General features: G+C 40.6%; 1 protein-coding gene across 1 annotated transcript; it reads left to right on the forward strand.

Annotated features, from left to right (window-relative positions):
* Positions 1-443: 443 nt before the first annotated feature.
* On the forward strand, positions 444-10,479 carry LOC112109134 (leukocyte elastase inhibitor-like). Its single transcript, XM_024203536.2, has 7 exons — positions 444-611; positions 2,199-2,330; positions 2,884-3,027; positions 3,568-3,685; positions 4,919-5,061; positions 9,773-9,928; positions 10,078-10,479. Exons 1-7 carry the CDS (start codon positions 444-446, stop codon positions 10,477-10,479), a joined length of 1,263 nt encoding a protein of 420 aa, XP_024059304.2.
* Positions 10,480-13,085: the final 2,606 nt, after the last annotated feature.

Genomic DNA, 13,085 nt, shown 5'->3' on the forward strand with positions numbered 1-13,085 from the left:
AGAAGGAGGTCCAATAAAAGTTATTATCCCACCCACCTTGTCTCTCTAATATCCTGGGACTGACATGGCTACAACACTACTGCAGACCATTCAGTAAGACAGAAAAGAATCCAGTCCTACGTTAGGAAATCAGAGCATGTTCAGTGCTGGATCTAGTATCATTGCCCAGGCAAGCTGCATTCTTGCTGCTAAGCTGGGCACAGTCAGGAGCTGTACCTTGGAAAGTGGAGAAGAGTGGAAAGAAGATGTCTCATGGCTATAGAAGATGGTTGATGATGATCAGTAGTAGCCTCCTTGGCTCAGGAGCACCTACGCTTCTGTTGGTTAGCAATCAAATACAGTAATTTCAGCTGAACTCAGGCTTTAGTCTCACACAGTTGAGCAAAGTAAATTATTCAGATTTGGTTCTCTTCTTTTTGTTTCTAGCCCACTGTGACTTCACAATGGGCTCCATTTCTCAAGCAATTAATGAAATGGGCCTTGATCTTTACAATGAACTGAACAAAAAAGCTGCAGACAAAAACATCTTCTTCTCCCCTATGAGTATCTCTACTGGCCTGGTCATGGTCCTGTTGGGTGCCAGAGGTAACACTGCTACTCAGATGCAAGAGGTAAGTGTCAACAAAACACCTACATGCTTTTATATTTTACATGCTTTTTTCTGTTAAGGCAAACATAAAAAGTAATGACAAACTATGTGATAATTTTATAAAAAAGTGCATTTGCCGGGGATGATGCAGAATTAAACAAAGAAACACGGTTTTCAAAATTGCTGCATCATGATTTCTATCACCTGTCTGTAGTGTCTGACTAATGATACGATTAGGATTCAGCAGCATAGAGGCAGGACTTAAGTCACATGGTGGCATGGCAGTCTGCCAGCATTCCCTTGCCACCATCTTGGGCTCCATTTTAAAAATAATGTTTCTAGTAGTTATGCTTGTCAAGAAATCCTTGAAACTGGAAATATAACCTGTGCAGAGATGTCTGCAGAAAGCCTGGAGCAATTGTTCTGAGAGGTGTGAACTGTCCTGTTCATTTTAGTGAGGTGTTAGCTCAGCTGCGCAAAGTTGACATTTTGGGGTCTAATTTTCTGAAGTGCTGAGCCCCACAGCTCCTTTTGAAGTCAAAGGGAGCTGCAGAAGGTCTACTTCTCTGAAAATCAGGCCCTTGAATATAAACCTTATGTTTTTCACTGCTCATCAGAAAGTCAATTTAGTTTGCCACTGCCTCTTTATTTTGAACACTGCGTACGACTCATCCTCTCAGAATGTCCTTCAAGCTTCCTGTCTACTAGCAAAGTTGTAAGAGCTGGTCAGAAATCAGGATTTTTTTTTCCTCCATCAAAAAAGTTTTCCTTTTCATCCAAAAACCAAAATGTTTTGGCCAAAAGCTGCTGAAAAAACAAAAACATTTGAAAGACTGGACAAAAGGCTGGACAAGATCAATGTTTCTCAACCTTTTTGATACCAGGGATCAGCTTGCTGCCTTCCTAAACTGTGTTACGGAGATTTCAAGAACTGGTGCTGGTCCATGGATAGGTTGTTGAGAAACACTGGACTAGATGACCTCTTGAGGTCCCGTCCAGCCCTACATTTCTATGATTGGTATTCTTAGGTTACCATGTGCAGAACCTGAATGCTGCACAAACACTTTCTCAGGGCAGATTTTGCTCCCTTTTCACCCACCCAATGGCCTTGACAGCTATACTGAATATGCTTATGTTAAAACCGGGATGGAGTTCCTATCTTCCCCCGAAAGGGGCTAATACCTCTTCTTCTTTCTGAATTCAAGTGTCAATCTCAAATTGAGATTCACACTTTGAACATTTTCAAAATGAAAATGTTGTTTTCCTGTTCAAAACGACTAATTTAGAAACAATCTACTTATAGTTAAAAAATGTAAAGTAGAAATTGAAGTGTTTCAAAATCATCAGAACACAATGTTTTGATTGACCCAAAATGATTTTTTTTTTTTTGCTTGTCGGTTCAAAAATTTTAGATTTAGACATTTTATCCCAATTTGGGACTGGAAAACTTCTCAAAAATCTCAAATATTTTGTCAAGTCAGGAAAACTGTTTCCTGCTCAGCTGTAATTAGTATCTAGTGTAACAAACATCTTAAGATAAGAAAAAGCCTTTCTGTGGAATGCATTTATGCCACTTACAGCTGCAGTAATATTACAATTTCAACCACAGGTTCTTCATTTGAATAGAGCTGCAGGAAGTGCAAATCTCGGAACTAGGCCTGTCTCTGAAAGTGGGACAACAGAAGCTGAGCCAGAATATCTCAATGAAGGGCAATATCATCAACTTCCTCAATTCCCAAAGGTACCTCTTCTGAACAAGATAGAGTAGTGTTTTCATAGCTGTAAGGGGAGCTGCAGGCTGTATAATGGCCAGTGACAGCCATTAGAGGAGTCATGATCACAGTCAGGAGGCCACTCTAGTATACTAGAAAATACTTGATCTGGAGGTCATGATTGATTGATTGATTAAGGGCCCAATCCTGGAGAAATCAATGGACACACACTCTATACTAAAAGCCAGGGGAGCAATTCCCCGGCTTGTGTACAATTACTCATGCTAGCTCTCAGTGGAGCTAGCGTGAGTATAACTAGCAGTGTAGCCGCAGTAGTAGGGGTAGGGGCAGTGGAGGCACTGCTGAGCCATGCTGAGTACATGCCCACCAGTTTCAGGCAGGCTTGTACTTGTTGCTGCTAGCTGTGCTACCATGGTTATGCTGCTATTTATATTCATGCTACCTCACACCGATAGAGATACGCAAACACCCGTATAATGTAACTATCAGTCCTGTTTTTTAACTTTTATACAAATTTAACAAAGAGAAAATGAAGCGTCTTTATTTCTACCTTGTTTGAAGCCTTCTCCTTCACGATGTGACTTGGTTGGAGGAATCCACACAGAATTCCAGACACTCCTTTCCCAACTGAAAAATCTCAACAAGAGCTGTGTACTGAGTCTGGCCAACAGTCTGTTTGCACAAAAAGGGTATAATTTTCACCAGGTAAGTTACGGGTCTTTGTTACATGTGACAATTGAGTCAAAGCTCACCTTTATACCAGAGATTCAGGGTTGCCAACTCAACAAGACTTTTTGGTGGGAGTTGGCTGCCTAACCCCTCTTTGTGGCCTTGGGAAATCTTCCTTCATGGTCAGGAGACTTTTCTCTTTGTTCAACTACATGTTAGTGGGCTGAATGCACCAGATGCTCAACGTAAGTAATAACAGTAACTTTCTATGTCTTATCTAATCCTTATTTTTACACTTATTGTAGGTAAGTAATTCTCCATGAAAAATCACCAATGTAATAAGGGTCCAGTTCATGATTGTACTATAAGGCAATTAGCTCTGTCCAAACGCTCAATGAATAAACTTCTAGTCCTTGATGTCAGTGCCAAACTTTAGTTTCCCCATCAAATTCAGTCCTGAACAAATTGTAAAAAAGCATGGCTTTTTTTCTAATTGGCTTGAGTCACCCAGTTTCTTATGGAGGATCTGATTTATGGATTCTAACATTAATTAATGATCTTTATTTTACTGTACAGCAATATTTAGAATGCACTAAGGAATTATATGGAGCAATACTGCAAACAGTTGATTTTAAAAGTGCTACAGAAGCAGCCAGACAGACGATAAATTCCTGGGTTGAAAGCAAGACACAAGGTAAGAAAGCACAGGTCCGATTGTCATTGGCTTTTCTCACTGTTTCAACATAAAAGAGCCAGGATTTGAAAGCAAAAGGTTTTCCACCTCATATGTATGTGTGTGTGTAAGTCCTCGTCTAAAATATTTTTAATTTAAAAATGAATTTGCTATCACATTCTCATTTTTATAACATTGCCGTCCTATCCTGATTGATGGCAAGAATATGGGTCCACAGTGCTGGGGCAACAAATGGGGGCAACAGAAGTTGTGGGCATAGCTGTGAGGTGGAGCAAAGCCAGGGCACAGGAGAAGACAGATCAAGAGTCTGATCGTGTGGGAAGCAGAGCCTACAGAGCAATGCCCAGGGCATGGATGATGTCTTAACTGCCAGGGAAGGTCACATCATGAGTAACTTACATTTTCCGTTGCCATATCCTTTAAGAACCCAAACATGAGTAATGATCTCTTGCACACTGGCTTGAACAAAATATATGGCACATTCCCTTTACCTAGGTTGCAATCTCACCTAGCCAAAGATAATCAAGCTTTGAAATTTCAAGCTGAATGTGGACAGAATGGCTCAGGGGACTGGTTTTGAATGGTGGATCTTTTTCTCTAAGTCATAGATTTGTCTTTGTCTCTCTAAAGAAGTCAGTTGTGAATAAGAAGTTATCAGCTGATGACTGTCCAATGACCCATGTGGAAAGAGTTGTTGTTTTGTCAGGTTCCTAGTATCAGAACGTGAGGTCCACATTTCAAAAGCAGCCTCACAATGCTGGAAATGCATGCTTGTACAGAGAACCAGCCCAAGGGCTGTGCACTAGTTAACTACAACTTCAGGCCTCAGAATGGAAGTAAAAAACTACACAGATTATTACCAATCCCTGGAGCCATTCTGTCCATATTTGAGTAAAAAAATGCAACTGAAATGGTGCTGGCCCCCTGCACAGGGGTGAATGTCTATACCCTCGTTGAATGTGATGGGTTTAGTGAACTATCTACTTAATTCTTCTAAATCAGGGCTGAGTCATATTAGTAGCAGTGCCTAGAGAAGCTTACAATGCAGCCGGCTATTTCATCCCTGTTCTGTGGATAAACAGAAAGATTTAATTTGCAGAGCCAAGCACTAGATGTTCCCCATGTTAAATTAACCTTGCAAATAAATAAATATTGATATATGAACATTCAGTTAGATCCATCTGTCTCTAATAATAATTTACATGTAGCTTGTTTTTCTCTGACTGTTTTAAGATAAAATCAGGGAACTCTTTGTTCGTGGTGTTATTGACACAACCGCTGTGCTGGTGCTAGTGAATGCAATCTACTTCAAAGCAACCTGGGAATACAAGTTTGAAGAAAAACACACAATGCCAAGAGACTTTAGGATAAACCAGGTACTATAGCAGAATTCTATATTTTTAGCTTTGTTTTATCTTAGACACCTTCAACAAAGTCACTCTGGGGCACAACTTAGGTATGCACCTATAGACATTGACATCCTATCAACCTTACAAGCAAAATCTGGGTATATATTAAGCATAACTTGACTCTTCTACTGTATGAAAGATGTCAGGGCTGTTTTTCAGTAGAGGCCAATGATCTCAAAGTGAATGAAGAAAACAACAGCAAAACTGTAGCAAGATTAGATGCTTAGTACGCTACATATTTGGAACATGGTATAAATACCAGGATACAGATTTCTTTATTTTTAACTACAGCAGCACTTCCCTTAGGCCATGATCCTGGAAAGACTTACACATGTAAGTAATTTCAGCATAGGTCTGTTGACTCATGTGACTGAAGTTGAGCACATGCAGAAAATTTGAGCTTCAACTTCAGAATCTTAAGCCCAGTCCTGCAGGTGCTAGTAATACCAGATAAGTGTCAGAAAACTAGGGAAGGAAGGTCGGGGTTTAGACATGAATTTGTTTATGGTACTAGTGATGCCACACACATCTGTCAGACAAACGAGAAAGTCTGAAGTTCAGATTTCTCACAATCTTAAGGCAATTGTGTCAGATTTTATTAAGTGTTCATTATACTTTAACAAAAAGCGTAAGTTTGGGGAATTTAAAAATGAAATTGCAACAAAATGTCTATTATACTTCACATTCAAAGGCAAACAGCAAAGGAAAAACAAAAACAAAAAAACAGGTTTGTGTTTGCTTTTTTTATCATGTCCAAAAAAATGTCACTTTTTTTCTTTGTTTGCCATAGGATTTCAGGGAATGTCAAAGCTGGCTTTCCCTGTTTAGCTGAGGTCTTAGAGGCCTCAGGTGCCAGTTCAAAAGAGGTGGGACATGTTGAATCTTTACAAAAATATTTTTCCAGCATTTGAGTCCAACTGATGTTATCAGAAATAAACAGTCATTTCTCTCACTTAATCCAATTTTGCTTGCTTGCTATCTATTGTGCCAGCATCTTACCAGTTCTCATCCATGAGTTCTTTCAGGAAAAACTAAATAGATAAGATGAGACCTGAATTTCTACAGTAATAAAACATGCAGATTTTTGTTGAGAGTCCCGTTCTTCACTCATTAAAAACAAAAAAGGTCAGCAACCTATATTCCCACCCTCCCCTTTGCAGCGTTAAGAGACTAGCAAGATGGTGTTGCTACAATATCTAATGGGTTCATTTATATCTGAAGCTTTTACTATTTTCTTCAGAATATGGAAAAAAAAGTCTGTTCTATAGCTGAGAACAGTCAGTGTGTTTGTGAGCACCATATCACATACAAATCTCAGCTACACCTTTTTACTTAAATACAGATTAGCAGGGAGGGGAATTTTATTGAACAGTAGAAGAGGGTGTCACCTTAAAGATTCCTCTCTGAGCAAATTGGTTACACCTAAAATAAGACTTGAGCAACAACCTAAACAAAGATATAAAAAAGGATGAGACGCCCATTAAAGATGGTAACTTCTAGAAGATGAATGATATGAATGAATGACTGCCAGAAAACCTAGATATGATTGTATTCCGGACATGGGTGTTGGTTGCTGAACTGCTACATCATACAGAAGTCCACAGAGATGGGGAGAAATTGTGAAAGTGAATTCCCAACAAATGTTGGGAAACAAAAGTCAGCAAGGTATTGAAATCCCATTTGTTAAAATGAGCAACTCTATTTGCATAAGCAGTGAACTTCAGAGGGGGTTAGCAGTTAAAGCCATATCTTCTTCACACAGGGGGAAGAGGAATAATAAATAATTGTTATTAAGCTCTCTCTTTGTACAGGGCAAGGTACAAACAAATGGGGGAGCTTCCTGAGTTGAAGTGCTCATGATTCTAGGAGAAACTATGGTTTGGTTGCATGGTTCATAAAAACAGGGAGGCTACACTTGTATGGCTTGTCAGACATCAGCATTTTTTTCCAACCCAAGTTGTCCCAAATCTCTTCCTATGTGGACCCTCTGAAGAAGCTGTGTCACAGGCAGAACAGGGATGGGGGAAGTCTCCCTTCCAAAAAGCTTCTATTATACGGCTTTCAGCAACATTGCAATTCTCCTTTACCTAACAGTGCCATAGAGATGTCATTTAAATGACTGGTTAGCAATGATTTTCACCTCTCCTGTGTTTTATTCATGCCAAGTAGTTCCAATGACATAAAATGTTTGAAAGATAACAGGAAGGTGAACTGAACCAGTTGGGGTGTATGTATTTTCCTTGATCTTGCCACTTAAGTACTGATCACATGTATGCTGGTTTTATACCAGCATAACTCCAATAGACCTGATTCTCCTCCCACTTACATCAGTTTTAACTGACTTCAACAATTACACCAGTGTAAGAAAGAACAGAATCAGGCTCACTGACCCCAATAGAGTGTCTCTTGATTTACACCAATAAGAGAAGGATTGTGTTCATAATCCCTAGGTAAAAGCACCCCAGTGATTTTGAAGCTTATGTTCTGTTGTGATGATCATGCCTGAAATTTACCCCAATTGTAAGCTCAATTGTAAAGAGTATGAGAAAGTTCATAAGATGTCGCAATACCTTATAACTTTTTGCCTGCTAGGAAATTAACCATGGAAAATAGGTCAAATTGTTTTCAACAATGAATGTTATGAACACATGCAAGAGAACCAGACAGAGAAACTGGATTAGTCCAGACAAAAAGGCCTGCTGATATGGTTCAAAGACTGTTGAAATCATGCTTGGTAAAAAATAGATGACGTGGAGCCAGAAGTTAATGAAGCAGAATTGGCATGGTGGATATTAGGCCTAATTGCTGGACAAAAAATGAGGGGATAAACTATGCTGCCCACTTTTCCCTTTTTTGTGGTTCTTAAAAGGAGACTTTTTGGAAAAAAATATCATCTCCCTTCCTACCTTGCATCCCACCTTGTCTCATCTCATCTCCCTTGACACAAAGAAAGAAGGAACAGACCAGCTTGAAAGATTTTCATCCCAAGAGGAAGACCAGTAGACCCTGATCTTGTTCTGGGAACTTTGTTTTTTGCTTGTGTCCAATGACCTCGAGTCCTCAGCCCATCGGTGGGGATACTTAGTTGCCAGCACCACAGAGGCACATAAGATCCTCTTCTGCCTCTTTTCCTTGTGTGTTATTTTCTGCCTTGCTTCCTTCCTTTCTCTCACGCTCTCGGCTTTTCATCAAATTCTGAAATCTCCAGGTGCTGATGCAGTGCAGTTGATGACATGACCACAATCCTGCCCTGTTGAAAAGGCCCAATCAGACAATGTCCCTGACTGGAATGTGACTCAGAGTCCAAGCAACAGGTGTCATGCTCAACTTGCCAGCCAAAGCATCTATTTGTAACTGAACAGCCATCCAGTGCTCCAAAAACATCAACAAAAGCTGTATTTCCTCCCACAGGCGCCAACTCCATGGGTGCTCTGGGGCTGGAGCACCCATGGAAACAAAATAGTGGGTGCTCAGCACCCACCAGCCACTCGCTGATCAGCTGTTTGGTGGCGGGCAGGAGATGCTGGGGGGGTAGAGGGGGCGGAGCTGGGGTGGGAAGAGGTGGACCAAGGGTGGGGGCTTGGGGGAAGGGACAGAGTGGGATGGGGCCTCAGGGGAGAGCGAGGGTGGAGCACCCACCCGGAAAGAAGAAAATAAGAGCCTGTTTCCCCCCACCATTTCCATCCTGTTTCTCCTCCACCTTGTGTGTTTGTTAAAAAAAAAAAAAAAAAAAAAAAAAAAGTGAATAACCTTCACACATTGGGACGGAGAGTAAAATTAACCCTTTCTTTTTCTTCAGAGAATGGTTGCTGAAACATGGGAGACTGATATTTCGCCTCCTGCAAAACAAAACAAACTTTAATAGGTTTTAATTAAATTTGTTTTGCATAATCACTCAATTCCAGTTTCACTATAAATGCTTGTTTTAATGTCGCATTCCTTCTTGTGTTTAATCAATAAACTTTAAAATGAATGTTTTTGGGTGATCGTTGAGGAACAGAGTAAATCCAAGGCATCTGCAGAAAATGACGTATCACTGTTGGACAGTGAAAGAGTTAATAAACATTTCTCACTTTCAGTCCTTGATATCAATTCAAGCCTAAGTCACCTAGCAGCTTTTGAACATTTTACCCTAAGTTAACATTGCCAGATCAATGGTCTATGATCTATGTTAGGTCCAACTTCTTCTCTCCATTACACCACTTTAAATCTGGAGTAATTCCACTTGTAATTGACTTCAGTGGAATTACATCAATGCACTGAAAGCAGAATTTGGCCTTTGTACTGGAACTCAGCTGCCTGATTTTTTGTGAGTTGACTCTCACACCAGATCAGTACTGACTTCAGTAGAGGCTATCCTGATTTACATCAGTGTTTGAGATCCACATCAGGCCCCAGATCTTTAGGTGTGAAAGTCCCTGGTATTAATCTACTACATTCCCTTGTTTTGTTCAGTTTTCAGCACCTTGTTTTTCAAATGATAATCCCATTTTAAACACTAGCTTGAGCAATACTCTGATATGCCTTGATTTATAGTTTCTCATTTACTAATATAAATGACTTATAAAATATTTATCCTATTTGCAATCAGTGTTCCTGTGAACACTTCACATTGTCTTTTGTTCAAATGCAGGAGGGCACTGTCAGTTGTATTTATGTATCATTTTCTTTTAAATAGAATGAGAGCAAATCTGTGCAGATGATGTACAAGAAAGACAGATTTAAAATTGCCCACATACAGGAGATTAATGCTCAAATTCTTATGATCCCATATGCTGGAAAATCACTGAATATGATCATACTGCTACCCAATGACACCACTGGTCTGGAACAGGTAAAGACATTATACCACTGAATATCTGTGAAGTAGCCCGAACTTTGGCTCTCCTTTTTATCTGAATTAAACTTGGATAAAGATCTGAAATTTTCAGAACTTCTCAGTTCCTTTGTCATTTATCTTGGTCTCTCTTTTGGACTCTATAGGTTGAAAGGGCAATGACTTATGAGAAATTAACACGCTGGACTTCCTTGGAAAGTATGAGAGATAGAGAAGTGAAGGTGTATTTGCCCCGGTTCAAACTTCAAGACAGCTTTAAGCTCAACTTACCTTTACAAGAGATGGGGATGATTGATGTCTTTAAGGAATCAAACGCTGATCTCTCTGGAATGGCTCCCTCACAGAAGCTGTTTCTGTCAGAGGTTGTCCACAAGGCCTATGTGGAAGTTAATGAGGAAGGCACTTTGGCAGCAGTTGCTACAGGAAGTGTTGCTAGCAATTCCTATATATCTGCTGATCTGTTTAAGGCTGACCATCCTTTCCTTTTCTTTATCCAGCACAATCCCACCAATACCATACTCTTCCTTGGAAAACTCTGCTCTCCTTGAAATCAAGGCAATTTTCTACCTCAGCAAGCACAGACAGATTATACTATATTCTTCTACCCTGAAATACTAGGACAGGTTTATTTTCTTAGTGCTTTTATAATCCTTTGAAATAACAAGCTAGGAATTTTGGTGATAGCTTTTTAGACCCTTTCCATAGAGAGGAGAGAATTAGGGTCCATATCAGGGGCACAGGCCACTCCCACAAAGCAGAATCCCTTTCACTAACATAGGTCAGCGGTTCAGACTGAGCTCAGACTCAAGAAGCACTTGGCATAGCACCTTCATGCTTCTGATCAGTGTAGTTATAATGGAGTCTGACTCTGTTACTATACTTTTAACCAACCTACATACTACCCAATTGCAGCTCATTTGCCATCTTTGAATTAGATCTTTAACATCGTCAGCCCGACTCTTGGTCCCAACTAAGAACACTCAATTGCAAAGCAGCCACACAGTTGCTCTGAAAGCATAGCCAAGGATTCCTGTTGGTAGGTATCTGGTCCTATGTCACCTTCTCCCTCTCTCGTCCACATAGGGTACGTCTACACAGCAATTAAACACTCAAGTCTGGCCCGAATCAGCTGACTGAGGTTCACGGGACTCTAAAACTGCTGTGTAGATTTTTAGGCTTGGGCTGGAGCCCAAGCTCTGGGACCCCATGAGGGGGGAAGAGTCCCTGAGCCTAAATGTCTACACAGCAAATTTTAGCCCCACAGCCTGAGCCCAAGTCAGCTGTATGTATACATCTCCCTAGAGAACATGGTGGGGTTAGAGAAAGGAAAAGTGACTAGTGCTCCACTGATCCTGGTCCCTGTGTCATGGTTGTTACTGCAGCCACTCCAAATTAGAACAGTGATTAGGATGCATTAAATCATCATAGGGGCTGTTTGGGGCCCTGGCCAGCCCAGTATCAGGAGTAGAAAAATGACAGAGAAGCGTCACATTTCTCCCTACCCCACTTTCTGCAGCTGTGTGCTAAGTCTGAACTTGACTCAGATGAGAGTTCAATCCTGTCAATTCTCTTTTCTCATTCATGTTCAAATCAGAAATATTTCCCTACAGCAAATAACCATGTATGTGCCGATAAATGCATCGCCTTCCCTGTGATAATGGATGCTTGATTTGTCTTTGTGCTATTTTACACTATATTAAAAATCAATTGCACATAAAGCCCCCCCCCCCTTTTTTTTTGGACATAAACCCACAACTTTTCAGTTTTTACAAAGGTTTACAGAGGAGAGTGATGCAGTGTGACTTGGGTGTCTTATCTACAGGATATCTGAATTTTGTCACATAGCTGGAGTATTGTTGTATTATAGCAGCACATAGGCCCTATGTCACAACTGCAGCTCCTATCACAGGGCAGCTCAGTGGCTACCCAGAGTGCCACACTGCCTGCCCAGTTCATCTGGTCTCACAATCACAGGCACACACTAGGCTGTTACCCTTTCATCACTTATATATTTATTATTTCCTTAAAAAGTCTAACAGTGTACGGCAGGCTTACCGCAAGAGAAAGCTTCCATGCAGCCATTACGCCTCACGCCAAACTCACCTTCTGAACTTAGAATCATAGGGTTAGAAGTGACTGAAAGGGTTAAAAGGGTCAAGCTTCCGCTTCCTGTTCCTCCCACTTATAGCCTTTCAGTTACTGAGCCCGTTGCCCCATTAGTCCAGCAATGGCCATCCCAGTGTCAGCAATCCCCAGCAGAAATCAATTAATTGGCTTCAATTAAGCCTGTTCTCTTCCCAGGGCTGCAGCAACCTCCGTGACCAGGGTGCTACTAACAGTGCCCTGTCACAGAGCCCTATCTGTACACATTATAGAAGATAAGTTCTTCAGGGCAGGAATTGCAAGACAAACACAGGGTGAAAGAATGGAAGTGTCATCTCTGCTCTACCCATGGGGAACAGAGACAGAGATTAAAGTGATTTGCCCAAGAATATACAGGAAATTTAACCCAGATCACCTGTATTCCAGTCCCATATCATAATCCCCAAACCATCCTTCCAGGGGTATGTTTATTGCCAGAGACATGAAAGTCAAAAGTCCAGAAAGGAGGCCAGGAAAAAAAATAGAGGAAATAGTCCACTACGTCATGATTAACAAGCACTTAGTATACTGTATCTAAGGAGCATTTGTCATTCTAAGTCCATGCCAAACTGTTTCTCTATGTTTCACTCTGTATAAGAGCCACCCCACAATGCTTGTTACCATTATCACATTCATGTGCACTATTGCCAGTCAACTTTGAAGGAAAATGAAAATCACTCGTCGTGGTTTTGATTTGATATTGTCTCTTGCATTCACAGAGACAGTAGTAAAACAGGCAGGTATGAACTGGGAGAAGATCACTAATGATGGAAGTTATACATCAGTTAAAAAGTCATTGGCCAGATATTCATGTAGATTGGAATCCATTAAAATCCTAGACCCAAATTCTCTAGTCATTAGGCAACTTCCAGGGACCTCAGCTAGAGAAAAATCTTTATAAAAGGCTGCCAGGATTTGGCCTAGAAAGGAGTGAAATTGGTACATTTCAATGGAATTTCATCTTACCTATTGTTCTTGACCCAATATTCACTCCCATCAATGGGAGTCTTTC

The sequence above is a fragment of the Terrapene carolina genome, unplaced genomic scaffold, assembly GCF_002925995.2.
Source record: "Terrapene carolina triunguis isolate 2854851 unplaced genomic scaffold, T_m_triunguis-2.0 Scaffold53, whole genome shotgun sequence".
NCBI classification, from domain to species: domain Eukaryota; kingdom Metazoa; phylum Chordata; order Testudines; family Emydidae; genus Terrapene; species Terrapene triunguis.